The sequence below is a fragment of the Coenobita brevimanus genome, chromosome 66 (assembly GCF_032717465.1).
Source record: "Coenobita brevimanus isolate Jiangsu-jjx chromosome 66, ASM3271746v2, whole genome shotgun sequence".
Taxonomy (NCBI): domain Eukaryota; kingdom Metazoa; phylum Arthropoda; class Malacostraca; order Decapoda; family Coenobitidae; genus Coenobita; species Coenobita brevimanus.
Genome location: NC_137019.1, coordinates 4,533,451 through 4,551,894, shown reverse-complemented (window position 1 = coordinate 4,551,894; position 18,444 = coordinate 4,533,451). Strand labels below are relative to the sequence as shown.

General features: G+C 44.6%; 1 protein-coding gene across 1 annotated transcript in view; it reads right to left on the bottom strand.

Annotated features, from left to right (window-relative positions):
* Positions 1–1,241: 1,241 nt before the first annotated feature.
* Positions 1,242–18,444, bottom strand: part of Reck (Reversion-inducing-cysteine-rich protein with kazal motifs) — a 64,265-nt gene continuing 47,062 nt past the window's right edge. The window contains exons 8-20 of the mRNA XM_080276678.1: positions 18,268–18,398; positions 17,265–17,327; positions 15,642–16,141; positions 14,339–14,650; positions 13,504–13,631; positions 12,121–12,296; positions 11,282–11,400; positions 10,109–10,263; positions 8,549–8,676; positions 4,735–4,919; positions 4,124–4,304; positions 2,743–2,888; positions 1,242–1,806 (exon numbers count right to left, since the gene is read on the bottom strand). Of these exons, the coding sequence (XP_080132804.1) occupies positions 1,653–1,806; positions 2,743–2,888; positions 4,124–4,304; positions 4,735–4,919; positions 8,549–8,676; positions 10,109–10,263; positions 11,282–11,400; positions 12,121–12,296; positions 13,504–13,631; positions 14,339–14,650; positions 15,642–16,141; positions 17,265–17,327; positions 18,268–18,398 (2,378 nt within the window). The 3' untranslated portion in view covers positions 1,242–1,652. The remainder of the gene's footprint in view (positions 1,807–2,742; positions 2,889–4,123; positions 4,305–4,734; positions 4,920–8,548; positions 8,677–10,108; positions 10,264–11,281; positions 11,401–12,120; positions 12,297–13,503; positions 13,632–14,338; positions 14,651–15,641; positions 16,142–17,264; positions 17,328–18,267; positions 18,399–18,444) is intronic.

Sequence of the window (18,444 nt, the reverse complement as noted above, 5' to 3'; positions counted from 1 at the left end):
TCTAATATCATCACTATCATCATTATATCAATATAACATACATTTTCACCACCACTATGCTTTACCATAACATCAGTATCATATCACTTTCATTTCTACCACCATGACATTCACTGTCACCAATAACAAATGACTCATCAATCACTATTACATCCATATTACAATCACAAACAATCACTATTTTCATCACTAGCACAACAATTATCATCATCGCCAAAGAACAATCACTGTCATCTTTTATCATCACACTAATTTTCATGACACTCACTCACTATATATCACCATTACACTCACTATCTTTATATGCAGTTTACTGGTACACTTACTCACCTCACGCACCTCACTTTCACATACTTTACATCAACAAAACACCTCTGGGAGTGCCCGGCTGATGTGGCTGGTTTCTTGCGTTCCACTGGGTTCAGATGAACATGCGATTGTCACAAAAATACCAGCCAACCAACCATACATAGTATCAGTACCAACATACTCTTAATCATTATTATCATCTTCATAATCATAACATTCATCACTATTACCCACTAAAATTACCACCGTCAGCCATTACAGTTACCACAGCTACCACAAATGCCCGCTACCACAAATGCCAGTATCTCCGACAACCACCCACTACATCAGTCACGGCTAAGTCCCACCAACTACCACAATTTCCACCACCTACTGCAATCACCACCATTCCTACGCTAACAGTATACAAAGTGGCGCTCCTCTGCTAAACTGGTCATCTGCCCTCACCACACGTACAACATGTCTTCAACGTGTATGGCAGGACTGGCCTCTCGTGTCAGGACTATACAAACAGGCCACATCCATGCACACCCCATATACAACACAACTACCACTCAACCGCAACTTCCAATATTCATACGTAACAAACTCAATACAAAAAAAGTGTATTAGGAACTTTAACCTTCGTCCAGTATAGGTAGATAGAAACAGGTATATATATACTATAGACAGAAAGGCAGATCATCTAGGCACTTAGAAATGAGAGGTTAAAATAGTTTGATATAGAAACAGGTGGGAGGAGAAACTTTTTAGCTAGTGGTAGGAGAAAACAGATGAAAATATAGACTCACACACATATTAAAATTATATTAGATATAGAAAATAAGGTTGGAACAGAAGCTAATATAATCTACATCTGTAAAATTAGTGGGAAAAATCGTTAAGATAAAAGATAAAGAAAGAGGACACAATTACAGGCCTTGGGAGCCAAAAGAAATAGCTATACTCTGTTAAGATAAATAAAATGTAAACAGTAAAAGATAAGCAGGATGACACTCAATTCACTGTCACTAACAATCAGCTGGCAACCACCTGTGTGCTGCGGGGACGGCCCAGCTACATCAGAGTGTTCAGGTGCTACTTCTATCCTCCCTTCTCGAAAAACTGCTGGTTGTTAGTTTCTTATTTCGGCTTTCAGTGAAGTCTCTGGTTGACTATTTAATTCATTATAAACCTGACGACCTTCACATTACCTGGCTAGGCCATCTTCTCAACACAAGAGAGGTCGCCTGCAGAGTACCACTAGCTTTCAACTTATGCGCTATCCTGTATGGCAAGGGTACAAAATGACTGAACATTTGCATTGTTAACAGAGAATGGATAGAAACTGCGGAGGTAAAGATCTAGGAGGCAGTGAGGGAGGTAGTAAATGATGCCACTAGTGAGAGCAGAAGCACCAACACCTGCACCCCTGCGCCCCCCGCTGCGGCACTGGTATGGGTGGGCACCGCCAGCGTCAGGGTGGATGCAGGGAGAGTCGACATCACCCGCGGCGACCTGCATAAGTAGTCATAGAAGACCTGTATAAATACTGACACAGGGGAAATAGCTATAAAGGACCTTAACAAATTTTTACCGTAAGAAAGTCTCCTAGAACTGATAATTTCGATCAGTAATAACTCTGCTTGGCCATTTTTCACTTTACTCTTCATTCCTGTAATTTTTTTATTTTTTATTTTATTTTTTTTGTGACCGACTCTTGGCATAGGCTTCACTGCCTGCTTTCAAGGCCCAGTAGTCCTTCTACACACCATACACCTCTACATGACACCACTTCGGCGCTAACACCCACCGTCCATATTGAATAACCTACATGCTAGGGCTGTCTCATTCAGGACTGGTGTATTGGTATTAGCGGGGGTATTTTTACGACATGTCGGCGGTTCTTCTGGTAGATCAGTAAAGTCTGATATTTATGAAATTCAAATTCTTAAACTGTTCCCTGCCCCAGCGGGATTTGAACCTGGGTTCAATAGGACTGCAGGCCAACTCTCTACCGATTGAGCCACCACCTCCCCCGTAAAGTGTTTGAAAGTTGGTGACTCGTACCTGGGAATCCTGACTGAGGGCAGCGGAGAGAGGCGAGAGCGAGTACATATAAATCATGTTACACACAGCTGCAGCTGAAGAAAGTACATGACTATCTGGCGTTTATGCCGCCAACTATTATAGTCAAGAATAAACCAACAGAATACGTCACCTTTTTCAAGACGCAAACTTTAAGAAATTTAAGAATAATCGAACCTCCACACTCTTCTCCCCCGTCTCACTGTGGCATGGCGATATCTGCCGCAAAGGAACATCGGTTTATTTTACGGGACGACCGTACAGAAGGGGGTGGAGGTTGCTTGCCTACGGTTGATGGGTCTGCTCGGCCAGACAGACAGGAGTTACTTAAACAACAAAAACAACAACAACGAATATAGTAGGTACCTTGCTCTGATGACGCCCACGAGCCTCTCTGCCTCCACCACACACGCCTCAGCCACCAGCGGGGGCGTGGGCGTGGGTATGGGCGTCACCAGCACCAACAGATGTCCACGGAGAGTCACGTACCCACTCACACGGCACTCAGATACCTGGAGAGGGAGAGAGGAAAGAGGTATTCGGAGAGGATCCCGGCCACATCCCACGATAAATAAATCTCTAAAGCAGAAAATAATTTTGCTTAGTCATATATTTTCACTATTCTCGCTTGGTTGTGCAAGAAAGAGGGAATCTGCTGAGAATAAGAAACAGGTGAAGAGATTAGCAGGGAAAAAAAGAAGGATGCAAATTATGAACTAAGACGAGAAATTAATATAAAAGAACACCAAAAATAGAAAACTATTTTGGAAAGAGGTAAATAACGTACAAATAAAGGTGGAAAAATCGTAAAACTGTGAGGGATGAAAATGGAAACTTTTTTTTTTTTCTGACAGTCAACGGACTGACTCTGTCAGGCATATGTGAAGCACGTCTTTAAAGAAAAGTACCCCAAAATACATTTAGATGATTAGGCATTTAATGAAAGCCAGGTATCCTGGGTCTTGTGTGATGTGCAAATGAATGTGTCGCCCATTTCACTGGACATGCTCTGGATCTTTCTCCCGCTTTCGTGTTTTTTTTTTTCTTTGCCTCTGGATCCAACCTCACCTCATCCTTACACTGGGAAAAAGGTCATGATGATGAAAGGTTGCTGGTTCTTTGAAAGCAGTGATAAGAAACACGGAAGTGAGCATGGAAGTGAAAAAGTTACGACATGACAGTATTGTGATATCAACTCTAACGTATGAAAGTGAAGCTTAGACGTTGTTGGAAGGACACAAGTCAAGAGTGAGAGCAGTGGAAATGAGTTATTTAAGAGGAGCCTGTGGAGTCACATGGAGAGATAGGCTGACGAATGAGGATATAAAGGAGCGTTGTGGCGTGGATGTGGATGGGATAGGAAGCGTTATGAGGAACACACTGAGGTGGTTTGGCCATGTGGAGAGAATGGAGGGTGAAAGACTGACGAAGAGAGTGTATGTGAGTGAGGTGGAGGGGGTAAGAGGGAGGGGGAGGCCGAGGATGAGATGGAGGGATGGGGTGGAGAGGTATATGAGAGAGAGGGGTGTAAGTTGGGAGCAGGGCAGTGAAATGGCGGTGGACAGGGCGACTTGGAGGCGATTTGTTTGTGGCCACCCCAAACGGGATTGAGGCGTCTGGCAATAGATAGATAGACAGATGATGATCATGATGATGACTGCTTGTGAAGTGTCTGGCTGCTATATACGGTAAGTGAAACTGAGAGTACAAACAACCATACTTGTACACAACTTATAAAATACAGTACCTGAACTTCACGAGCGAGGGCGTCTAGTAGGGCGGTAAGGGTGAGTGGGTGGTGTGAGGGTGGGCGGTGGGCGGGCAGGGCTACAGACGCTACCTCCACAGCCCGCCCAGACCACGCCACCCGCAGTCCGCCACCACACACACGCCCACAGCACCACCCCACCTCACGCACGCCCACACACCTGCAACCATACACACAAGCAAAGATTAGTATCAGTCAATCAGCTACATCGTGTCTTGCATTTACTCTTCCTTTTATTTACTTCCTTTACATCTCATTCTCGTCTAAGGTAATGAAAAGCAAATTCAGTCGCTTGCTAACGACAGAACTTCAAATATATATGTTAGTGTTATGAATAAATAAATAAACAAATATATATATATATATAGATAGATAGATAGATAGATAGATAGATAGATAGATAGACAGATAGAATGATAGATAGATAGACAGATATACTGTATATAGATAGATAATTTTATATCATTCATATAAATCTTTACATTCTACTGTGGCCCTTGTAGCCTATATCTTATTCGCCGTCAAGCAATTTCCCTGAGAGAATGAACTCTTTTCTTGTATTAACAATACAAATAATAATCATGCCTTACTTGGCCTGATCCACAGACGGCTTGGGACAGGACACATTAGGACACCCGCTGCCCCCCACTCCCACACCCACGCCCCTGCACGCCCCCGGGTAGTCCACAGGCACTCTGTGGGCGTGGGCTTGGCACTCGGAGGCCCACGTGCGTCCGTCACGCCCACACACAGCGCCGCTTGGGGAGCAGTGCGTCTGGGAAGGGGGAGGAGAATGTTTTCGTATCATTTTTCCCTCGTCTGTTTTCTCACTTCCTATTTTTTGGTCGGTTTACATGTGTATTACTTACGGAATATTAGGAACTCTCTCTACCCACCTCCTCTGTCTGCTGTCGCTGTGTGTGTGTGTGTGTGTGTGTGTGTGTGTGTGTGTGTGTGTGTGTGTGTGTGTGTGTGTGTGTGTGTGTGTGTGTGTGTAAACATTCAGTGTCAACATGGCCCACTGTCCACCAGAATACAAATAAACACCTACCCCCCCCACACACACATACACACACACTCATTAGCTCTTAATTTTATACAGCCACACAATGACATTATCTCTTACTCCCTCAGTTTATACTCTAAAAAAACAAACATTTCCATAAAGTGCCTAAACACACACACACACACACACACACACACACACACACACACACACACACACACACACACACAGCAAGGCCAAGTGAGAGTATTATTAATGGCACAGTCAGCAAAAAAGTATCTCAACAACCTAAGCATCCTACTGAGGGAAAAGAACAAACGAAACATTCTGAACATTGCTCCCTGAGGCTGGAGATTTCATGAGATCGTTGTGTTTTCAGCTGCAAATGCCATAAGGACGCAATTACTGAGATTTACGTCGCAACCAGGCACATCCACAAATCCGAAATGAAAGAAGCCTTAGTGGGAAACCTACACCATGTCCACTGCCATTACCTTTTGTTTCATCGTCTGTGCTCTGTATCTGTCTTACTTACCTACACCACGTCACTGTCCGCCATTAGTAGCTTTTGTTTCGCCTGTATTTGTCTTATCCTCCAAATCTACACCATTAACACTTCCTTCTGGTTAACTATTTGTGCCTAGTGTCTGTTCCGACCCTCTGAAAACCCTCCTGTGACTTATCTCTTAAGCAGAAACTTACATCATACATTGCCCACTACCATCCTTGTGTTTCAGCGTCTGTGTCTTGTATCTGTCCCACCCTCCTTCTCGTCGACTTTTGTTTTTTCACCTTTCAGTGACTGTTTTGAAATCCATCGTGACCAGTTGTTCGGATACATTTTTGTCTGTGTTAGTGAGTAAAGTGTCGGGTGGTGAAGAAGCCTATGTGGTCATTTTTATACCCTCACCATTCTTACCTCCATCGTCATCATCATCATCATCATTATTCGCTGTATCAAGATCGTCATCAGTACCACAGTTTTTACCCTCACCACCACCATCACCACCGTCATCATCTTCATCATCAGTAGCAGTAGAAAAACTTGTATTATGATCACAATCTATATAACTGCTACCATCATCAATCACCACCACCATCATTATCATCACCATCATGATCCAACGACACCAATAACATCGTGCCTATCATCGGTTCCATCACCACTACCATCATCATCTTCCTTCCTCATGACCTCCACCAAAATCTGAACTACCACTATCACTACAAGAACATCACGTCACCATAACTACATAGTCAGTACAGTACCTTTAAGTACTGGCTATGGTGACGGTGAAAAATGTTGTGGTGATAGTGTACCAGTAATGGGGGGAAAAGCGTAATGATCTGCCAGTGGACCTTAAAGAGCAGTGTCTCCTCATATGAATTTAAATGGTGGTGTCGAAATTAAAACAACCATAATTCGTCCCCGCGGTGAAAGGTTTAAAAAATATATCAAATCTAAAAACTATTTCTCTCCAACAACTGGGATATTTTGGTTCCTCGAGATCCTGTGATAATGCAGCCCTCTGCTTTATGATGGTGGTCACGTGGTGGGGCTGGATGGGAGGGGGGTGATGATGAAGGTAGGTGTTGTGGTGGTGCTGGATTGGGTGGGGGGGAGTGATGATGAAGGAAGGTGTTGTGGTCGTGGTGGTGATAACTGTGGTGGGTAGCGGTTGTAGCTATGCTGATGGTGATGGTGATAGCTGTGGTGGTGATGGTGATAGCTGTGGTGGTGATGGTGATAGCTGTAGTGGTGATGGTGATAGCTGTGGTGGTGGTGGTGTAGCTGTGGTGGTGGTGATGGTGATAGCTGTGGTGGTGGTGATAGTGATAGCTGTGGTGGTGGTGGTGTAGCTGTGGTGGTGGTGATGGATAACTGTGGTGGTGGTGGTGTAGCTGTGGTGGTGATGGTGATTGCTGTGGTGGTGGTGGTGGTGGTGGTGGTGGGGATAACTGTAGTAGAGACGAAATCTGTGGTGGTGGTGGTGATGGTGATAGCTGTGGTGGTGTAGCAGGATAAAGATCACTATCCACACACTTCTTCATCACTGTGTAAACAAACATCTCTCTCTCTCTCTCTCTCTCTCTCTCTCTCTCTCTCTCTCTTGACAGGCAAATAATAAGAAGCAATGGAAGTAGAGAACACACAGGGGAAGGCAAAGAGGGATGGAAAGGAGATGAAAGGAAGGAAGGAAGGAAGTAAATAAGGAAGGGAGGAAAGAAGGATGGAAGGAAGGAAGGATGGAAGGAAGGAAGGAAACAAAGAAGGAAGGAAGGAAGTAAATAAGGAACGAAGGAAGGAAAGAAGGATGGAATGAAGGAAGGCAGTAAATAAGGAACGAAGGAAGGATATAATGAATGCATGAATGAATGAATGAATGAATGAATGAAGGAAGGAAGGAAGGTGTGAAATAAAGGAAACTGCAACTGAAGAAACGAAGAGAAGTAAGAAGAGAATGAGGAGAAGTGTGAAAATAATGACTGATAAACTGACAGGGCAAGAAGGAAGGAAGGAGGGAAGGAAATCAGGAGAAAGAGATACACAAACAACTTGAGAGAGAGAGAGAGAGAGAGAGAGAGAGAGAGAGAGAGAGAGAGAGAGAGAGAGAGAGCCGTATCCCCACTGGCTCAAGAGGTACCCCAGCACTTCTTCCTTACTAGTACCTCTGAGTTGGGTATGTAAATTTCTTCAGCCCGAGGATCTCTCGTAATCTATTTTTGCTCCTACTAGACGTAAAAGAAAAAGAAAACCTATATAGAGTGCAGGGGGGGAGGCGTGATTCCTGGCAAAATTGTCCCTTATTGGAACTAAGAAACAAAAACAAAGAAAAAGACTATTTATTTCACTTGTTTAAATCACTGGAGAACAATAATACTGCCAAGCGCAAATGCAGTATGTTATTACTTGCATATACTTTGCTAAAAAATACTGCTCTTATCATTAGTCTGTCTAAAATGGGGAGACGTACGCCCCCCACGTCCCCCCCCTAAATCCATGCCTGGAGTAAGCGCTATATATGAACACCTTAAAGATATGCTCTACATTTAAGTTACAGACGACCACTTAAATATAAATAAACAAACAAAAGAGCACATACTCATTAAATAAACATTTTAAAAATACACATGCCGGCTACAAACAACAACGTAAAAATTTAATAAATAAATGAATAAACGCGCGCGCACGCGCACACACACACACACACACACACACACACACACACACACACACACACACACACACACACACACACACACACACACACACACACACACACACACACACACATTAAATGAACACCTTAAAAATACATAATCAGGCTACAGACGACCACATAAAAATACATAAATAAACAGCACACACACACACACACACACACACACACACTTACCCTGCACTTTCCGAGGTAGTCCAGTGTGTCCCCCGCCCTGACCAGGCTACAGAGGGAGGGGTATTGGCGCCCCCCTCTCGCACACGCCGCCCCCACCCCATCACCACGGCACTCACCACTCACTGACACTGTTGGAAAGGGAGGGGACGAGGAAAGGAGGGGGGATATAGAGGGGGAGGAGACAGAAAAAGAAGGGGAGAATGGGGAGGAGACAGAAAAAGAAGGGGAGAATGGGGAGGACAAGATAGAAAAAGTCAGGAGATGGAATAAACAGGGGGGTAGGGTACAGAAATGGAAATAGGGAAAGAAAGAGAGAGAAAATGGGACGAGGGTGAGAGGTAATGCATAATTGGAGATGGAAAATGTGTGTGAGAAGGAGAAATGGTGGAAAATGGGAGAGAGAAAAAATGGGGTATTATTGAAAAATGACGTGAAGATAGAAAACAGGGGAAAGTGGAGCATGGGGAGAGGGAGGAGGTGGAATATGGGTGAGAAAGGAGATAGAATATGAGGAAGAGAGGGAAATGGAGAAAGATGGAAAGTAAGAGGTGGATGGAAAAAAGGGATGAGAAAAACGAGGGGGAGAGGATGGAAAATGGGAGGAGAATGAAATATGGGTAGTTGGGAGGCGGAAAGTGTGGGAGGTGGACGAGATGGATGACGGAGTTGTTGGAAAATGAGGGGCAGATGAGTGGGAAATGAAGTGGAGACAAGGGAAAAGCAAATTGGAGGATATACAAGAAAGAGACAGGAGTGGAGAGGGTTAAGGTGGGAAGAGATGGAGGAACAATTGGAGGGGAGGTAAAAGATGGAAGAAATAATAACATAAAAGGAGAAAAAATGAAGAAGGAAAGGGAAAGAGTGGACGGAGGGAATGGTAAAGGGTAGGGAAAGAGAGGTGGGGAAGGGTAGGAAGATGGAGAGGTGGGACGAGGAGGCGGGGGGGGGGGAGACGGAAGGGAGATAAAGGGTAGGGTGAAAGAGGAAGCAGGTGAGAGAGTACACATTAATATGATAAAAAAAATAGGTCACAAAAAACTGTATGCATAATATCAACAAAAATGTGTATCATCATCATCAATATTCCACTTCCCACTAATAAACGGGATAGGCTGGACAACTGACAGGATAAGGAAAGCACAAAATTACACGAACTACCATCAGAGTTCCCACTCAATTATCTTTCAAGCATTCGAAATTCTTGGTTCTTCCTAAGAGACAAACCATTCTTTTTTTTCCCCCTAGTAACCTTTTCAGCAGGATGTCACCCTTTCTAGTCTTGCCAACATTTGACGATTTTGTTTTGTTTAGGAGAGATTTTCTGGTGGTGAGGAGTTACATAGCATTCATTATTCTGCCCATTAACAGACGTCTCCCACAAGCTGAATATAAATGTAAGGAGGAATCAAGAATAGGCTAGATATAGGTGTTACTATGCTGATGGGGTTAAATGCGCTTACTTCTCCCCCCTCCCTCCCCCCCCTCTCTCTCTCTCTCTCTCTCTCTCTCACACACACACACACACACACACACACATACACACAGATCCCTGCGACTTACCACAGATGTGTTGCGGGCATGGAGTAGTGGGTGGTGTGAGGCAGGTGGAGGGGTGAGGCACACACACCTGTCCTCTGCCACACCTTACACCCTCACACGCATCCCGCCTCCCACACTCGCCCTCAGCCCACTCTCCACTCTTCAAACCAGCACACCTGTAAACACACCACAGTTTACAGTACATGTTAATATGCTAAACACACACACACTTACACACACCATAAAACAGGTGAGAAAATGTGAACAATATAACAAAGACAAGCACAGATCATAAAAAAAAAAGAAAAAAAAAAAAAAACAACACTAGAATCAATATATGGAAAACGTATCAGCACAATACGGGCATCATACAAAAAATACAGGTACAATGTCCAGCAGATTCTCAGACCCGGGAAGTTTTCCATAATTATTTTAAGATACTTATGATATAAAAAATTAATACGCTATATAAACAAACTTCTAACGTAAAATATAAAACTACTTTCATTCAGAGTCAAGCATTTCTAATTTATTACACAACAGCGTCATCAACCTATTACTGAGCACATAGCCTACACTCAGCTCTACATTTAATATAAACTACACCTAATGAAACTTGAACAAAGCTAACCTATAGTAATCCCTTCTAACAAAAAAATCTAACGCAACTAATCCTATCCAGACTTACCAACCTACCCTTGCACAAGCTCTCATTGGTAAATCTAATTAATTAAGCTATCAAAATATATGTAAGCTGTCTTGAGTCATTTGCTCATCCCTTTCCAACGTTCCCTAACACCTCTTCCCTTGCGATTTAGGCTGTATTTGACACTTTAGTTCCTCGCCGTATGTTATTCACACCTTTATTATGAACAAAGTTTGCATAAATATCACAGACATTATTATCAACACAGGCTTCTATGACTCCTCTGAATAACAGTCTGGTGTTAAGTGGAATAAAATACACATGTTGCCCCAGGTATGTGAGGGTAAATGGTGATAATATTAACACTGCGGGTACTACGGCTTACTCTCAGATGACTACAGTTGTTTGGCGTTGGCTAGAATAAAATACAAGACGCCATCATGAGAGGGATAACGTGCCGTACTATGACACACACTAATCAAGAGGTGCTAGCGAGCCATCTGCGGTAAAGCCGACCTTGGTACAGACCCATCCACACACCCACACACCTTGCCAGGCACTCTGAGGGGAAGGAACGTCCGTTGAGGGCACACACGGGCATCCAGTGGTCCACACACCCACACGGCAGCCCACCAGCCCCGCCCACACCCACACCACCGCCAGGCACCTCCCAAGGTCCGCCCACGCCTCCCAGCTCACTGTTTCGGGGGGCGACCTTCGTCAGGTAGGATTTTGACACTACACTGGCTGCTAGACCTGTGAAAGGAAAGGAGAAAATAGGATATTCATCAATAAGTGTCTAAGAGTAAATTTTCACACCTAATAAATTCACGCACACACGCACACACACACACACACACACACACACACACACACACACACACACACACACACACACACACACACACCAGACTGTAAGACACAGGTTCACTTCAGATACATGCACACCATAACAGCATCAGCCCCATTATCAAGAGAATTATCACTGTCATCATATACGGCAATCATATCATCATTCTATTCAGACCAATAAAGCCTTCTAATTCTAGGCTCCACCTCGAAGACCGTATCATTTACAAGAAGCTGAAAAGGGTATGCATTCTTTGTCAAGTGCATTATCTGGCAAATTTCATTAACTCATTTCTATTATTAGTTAGTTCTTTTCCCTCTTCAACTTCCACACCTCACTTTTTCACCTGCAGACTCACCATTTCATGTAAATATAAAAGAGCAAACGCACAACCACCAAATTATTATAAACTGGTTGAAGCAATGTATATACTAAAGAAGGGTATCAAAAAGACAATAAAATATAACCATAAATACATGAAAAATTACGAAATGAAGAAGAACAAAGTGATAAGAAAAATAAAATGAGAAGCAAAACAATTACAAGTGAAAGAAAACCTACACCTTGTGGCCCGTCCGATGAAGTGATCTCACCTGGGCGTGTGTGTGTGGCGTAGGACAGGTGTGTGGCGGGGCAGGTGTGAGGGAGACAGGTGATCTCCCCAGCATGACACACACACACGTCACACCCAACCATCATCTCAGTGTCGTGTTCTAGAAGGAAGGACAAACAACTTCGCTTACTCTATGTATAACATAAATCACTGTACATTTAACATGATATCGTTTGACATAATACCAGTAACATTAATATGACTTAATATAACACTTACAGTGCTTAAACTTCATCTGACACTGTTCCATTCATAATCTATCCATGCGCCAGCAACCTACTCTTTCTTGTCACCACTTGAGCACTAATAACCACCGCCTGTATTGTGGTATACTGAAGATATCTCAGTTAGAACTGTTGTCATTCAGTTCCACATCCCTCTCTGCTACTTCCTCTATACGCTTTAATGGATGTGTGTTTATTTCTGCTGAATGACGCGAGCATTAACCCAATATCGAACTGTCCATGCCGTTTTTTTAGGGGTTATATGAGATAGAATTAAACTCTTCAGTACGATGATGCCTCTTATTTCACTCCAGCTACGTCCATCGATTTTATTCAGTTGAAGAGAATCCCTCGTTCAGGCTCGTAGCGTAGGGCAAATGACGTCACGGTGGGCCGTATGGATGAGCTCTGAGAACTGTTTAACGAAATTTGGATCTTCAGTCAGTTCCAGTTGGAACTTAGAGTTATAAAATAAGCAGTCCACACTAGACCATCACTTTCCCTGCTCTTCCAGATGCTGATCATGTTGCAAGTCTGGTGTTCTGACATACGACACACCGATCCTGACCTCACTTGTAGTACCCAACACCACAAGAATCACGTGACACCTCTGGCACTTATGAAACTCGTGACACTTATGACTCATATCGTTTGATATATACAACGAAAACTAAATAAAGAGTCATAGCACTGAATGGATGAAGTATGCCACGAATGATAGAAAATTAGGTGATGGAGGTTTCACGGCCTTCCAGGGGTTGACTCCAATATCACAGAATATTAAACAAATGCGTTAAGTGACACGAATGACTGAAAATTACATAAAGAAGAGTTCATGCTACTTCAGAGGCTAAGTGACACTAACGACTAAAAAATCAAATAAAGGTGTCATGGTACTTCAGGGGTTAAGTGACACGACTTAAACAGAAAACTAAACAAAGATGTCCTGGTACTCACATATGACACAGAGAATTAAATGAAGACGTCATTATACTGACTTAAAGGGGTTAAATATGACACTTCCGTCACTTGACGCTAATGAAACACTTGCTACACATGACACCTGACACTTTTAACACTCACGGAAGTTTGACGTGCCGAGCCAGCAGGGTGCAGGGTGAAGACAGGGTACAGGGCGACACTCCCCCACCACGCCACCACGCCCACACTCACACACACGCCCACAACCGCCGCCACCACCACCACCACCCCTGCATGGGTGTACAGGGTCACTTTAAAGGGGCACGTACATACGGGTAATGATAGGATGGCTTTACACACACACACACACACACACACACACACACACACACACACACACACACACACACACACACACACACACACACCTTCATGTCTGTTAATCTTCTAAAAAATAATCTTACTGATTGTACTGTTATTATTTTTGCCGTCACATTCCTGTCACTGCAAACGTCATCATCATCACCATCATCAACACCCGATATCCCACAGAAGAAGAGGGTAGGCAAGACCCAAAATTAAGACAGAGAAAGCATAGTAGTTTTAATATTGCTTTAAGTATGTTTTTGTGTCACTATATCATTATCATGGCTCTTTAAAAATGGTTTTTACTAATCTTGATATTACAGAGAGAGAGAGAGAGAGAGAGAGAGAGAGAGAGAGAGAGAGACCTTTACCTTTCTTATATATGTGTGATCCCAAATCTGTCTTTATATATATGACAAGTTTTATCTGACGCATGGCTTGTAGGCCCATGGGAAAGGGGCTTGCAGATATGTGTGTGTGTGTGTGTGTGTGTGTGTGTGTGTGTGTGTGTGTGTGTGTGTGTGTGTGTGTGTGTGTGTGTGTGTGTGTGTGTGTGTGTGTGTGTGTGTGTGTGTGTGTGTGTGTGTGTGTGTGTGTGTGTGTGTGTGTGTGTGTGTGTGTGTGTGTGTACCTTGGTGGCAGCATGAGGTACGATCCCCTGGGCACTGCTACGGTGGACGCCTCTCCCAGCACACAGGCAGGGGTGCAGATGTAGGGGCGGCAGGGGGCACCGGGGCCACACTCCTCTGCCACCCAGCACACGTGGCGCGGCGGGCAGGGGTTGGGACTGCAGGGGGACGTGGGTGTCCGCCACGGGGGCTCCGGGGGCATCTGTGGTGGCGCCAGGAAGGGTGCTAGGGACACACAGGGGCTGCCAGGAGGGGGGCTAAGCTCACCACACACCTGACCCGCCGTCAGTCCTCCCTTACTTTCCACCACACACCTGCAGTACAACCAAAGAAATATTTCTTTTTAGTAAGGGGGATGGGACATGAGGTCCGCTACACTGTGATAAAATACATCACAAAAGTACTGCACTACTTACTTGCAGTGTCAAACAATCGTGACTTATAACACATTATTTACCTGGGTATTAAAACTGTCATTCAATGGCTTGTGACATACACCTAAATTTTCGTATCTTCAGACATTAAGGACATGGGTAGATAGACATTTCTGCACTCCAGTAATAAACTGTGTTAACCCTTCAGTCTTTGGAGTCTGTCATAAGAACAAAACTCGTCATGCTGAAAGCAGACCAAAATAATAAATTCGTTTTATTACGGATAACGAATTCATTATTCTTATTATTTCCACAACTTCGTGATCTACACTGACTGATCACATCTTCGTCATGCTGACAGCCACACGATTCTTCCGGAGCAGATCGCAGGCCTAATATAATTGAGGTGTATTGTTAGTTCAGCTGTGTTGATGCCGGACAACGTAGCATCACGTGATATAAGTTGTAGATATATACAGTGTACACTAAATGTGCCGTCTAAGTGTTAACTAGGCTGTGTCTGTATGAAATTAAGTATAGGTGGTTTTTCATGCGTACTGCAGCGAGATCCATCTGTTTCATCTTTCATGTTATTTTCGTGTTGCCTGTTGGTGCGGATAATGCTCTGAAGAATTTAAGGCCAATGATATTAACTTACTGCATGATCGGTAATGTGTGTACTTTGATCTGCTGGTGGTGGGCTGTGTAATGTTCCTGCACATGGCTTAAGAACAGTGCAGTATATCTTGAACTGATGTCCAAGCCAGTGGTAAGAGTGCATATACAGAATGGCTGAATCAGCCTTTCACGGGTTCAGATGCGGAGGTAGCCGTTTTGGTATGCAAAGGGCTGAAGAGAAAAATTTCAGACACTATGGATTTTGATAGCTGACCATAACAACACTCGTACATGTAAGGCTGAATAAGTTTACCTGGAAAGGAGGTTGACACAGTCGTGCCAGCAGAGTGAAGAGGTGAGTGATGTGGGGTGGCAAGGTCGCAAGTGGAGGGCGCAGGCAGCGGCACGCCATACATCGGGCAGGCAGTGGGTGACACTGACCAGCGGCAAGGAGGCGGCCAGGCCAGGCAGGCTGACCCGCAGGCTGTCCTGCCACAGCTGCAGGTCTTGCCGGGCCGCCGCATCAGCACGCGCTGTGCACGAGCGGAAAAGCCGTGTGGGTGCCGTCAGGGCTGAGCAGAAGGACAGGCCGGAACACCCCAGCCGACAAGGCGCCTCTGCCTCACCCAGGCAGGCCGCCAGCCCTGCTTCGCCTGGCCGGGTGAGGCAGGAAGCGTGCAGTGCGTCCCACGCCCGTCCGCCCCACGCCCGACTGTACGCCCGCCAGCATAAGTCGGCACACGCCCGTGATGTCGCACGTCCGCAGCATCCCGCCCGCCCAGCATCCACACCTAGCCCAGGCATTTCACTACCCTAGAGGACGTGTGGGAAGGAGGCGGGATTACATTTAGTATTGACTGCATCAATGTAGGGAACAGCAGCATTCACAGTTTTAATGTACACAAACTTGAATGTTAACCATTAAATTGCCATCTAAATCATCATCATTAAACCATCTTCCAACTATATCAGTGCAGTGGTTAGGAACCAGAAAAGGAAAGTACTTAAGAAGCAGAAACTATTGAGAAACTGACAGTGGAATTGGCCTTTTGCACATATACTTAAGTTTTACAAATGTTAACTCCATCCAGCAGACCATACCATCATCATAAATGCACCATCTTCACTTAATCATTCTTCAGACACCTACGGAGTAACCCACATCTACTCCTTCGATTATCATGTTAAAATGGGATGGAACCCTTGCGTTCTGCATATGCACAGATTCTTCAAGTATCCATTTCAATCCCACGTCAGTTCTTTTGCTTTCTCATCGCTCCTATCTCGTTTTCTCACACATACTTACCACACAGTACCTTGATATTCTGTACCTTTCACCATTTCTACTTACATAAACCCTTTTCACTACCATAGTCATATGATCAAACCATCTAAGACCACTTTTGATATACATCTTGACAGTTTCATATATTTCATCCTATTTAGTCTACAAAATCAACATTTATTCTTCAAAGGCCCAATTACACTGCCACCTCTATAAACTTTTCACAGCCATGTCATAGTCTCGTTTAATTCTATTACAATCAGCTTCGTAAACAGTAAATAATACGATAAAAACAACGCAGCATAGAGTACACACACACACACACACACACACACACACACACACCACAATTAGTGCACAACAACAAAAAGGATATCACAACACACTGCACACCACAAACACAGCACAGTTCAACATAAAACACACACCACATTAAAGCTCATAACTCAACATACACCATACACACACAACATCGGATACACCAAAACACCACACACCAGAGCGAGCACACTACGAACCATCCCCACCCCACACCAGAGCCCACACACTGCAGAACCCCCTCACCCCCCCCACACACCACGTGACCACAACACTATACCACAACATTGCTCACTACGTACCACACCCACCGCAAAACACGGCATCACTGACCTGGGCGGGGTGGGTGGAACCGACCGCCTCACTCTGCTTGAAGAGACACTGCCACACTCCACTCTGCTGACGATATATTGATTTGGTTAGCAGGATCATAGGAAAGAACAAGAAAAATAGTTGGAAAAATGAGGGAAGAGAAGAGGAAAAATAAGAGAAGAATGAGACAGGTGGGAATGAGAAACAATGATGATGACGGAAGAAAAATTACCGAAGGGAGGGAAATGATGAGTGAAGAAAAATTATAAGGCAGGAGGAAGTGAGGAACAACGATGGTGGGAGAAAATTATGGAGAGGGGGAATATGATCGAAAAAGAAAAATGAGCGGGAAGGAAATGATAATGATGGAAGGAAGATTAAGTTTCATTACTATTATTTTGATATTTCCTGAGCAGCAATTCAGCTCTGCCAAGTACCACCTTTCACTGTTTCACTAACATGCGGATTACGGTCGGAGGTTGTGGCAAAGGCAGCTATACTATGCGCATTTTATAGTTTGTGATTCAGGAGTGCTTCATGCTCATGAATACTACACTATGTTGCTGGAATCATTAGGTTTGTCTACCTTGAGTGACTCTTTCAAATCTACACTCCTTTCTCTTCCATACCACCTCTCCTCGTTTCACATTCTTCAACACCTGTCACTTTCCTCCACAACTTCCCACGACACCTGTCACTTTCCTCCACAACTTCCCACAACACCTGTCACTTCCCTTCCACACTTTCCTCCCACCCCTGGTACATCTCTTCCGTTACACTTTTCCCTCCCTTGTCACACCTTCCTCTCCCCTGTTACACACCCTCTCATGGTATATTCCCCTTCCTCCCCTGCTTAACACTCTTCCTCCTTCCCTTCCCTGTTAAACACCCCCCTCCGCCCGTCCCCTGTCAAACACCCTCCCTTCCCCCCTCCCCTACCAAATACCCTCCCTTCCCTCCTCCCCTGCCAAACACCCTCCCTTCCCCCCTTCCCAGCCAAACACCCTTCCCTGGCCCTACTAACATCGAGGTTAACGGTGCCGCATGCGTCCTCCAGCTGGTCCAGAATGTCCTGCTGTGCCGCACCCGATGTCAGGCCGCGACGACAGGCAGCACGGCACGAGGCAGAGCTGGACTCGGCGCAACAGTGCAGGTCTGGTGGCAGGGAGAGATAGTACCGTGATGGCAGATTGAAGGGAAG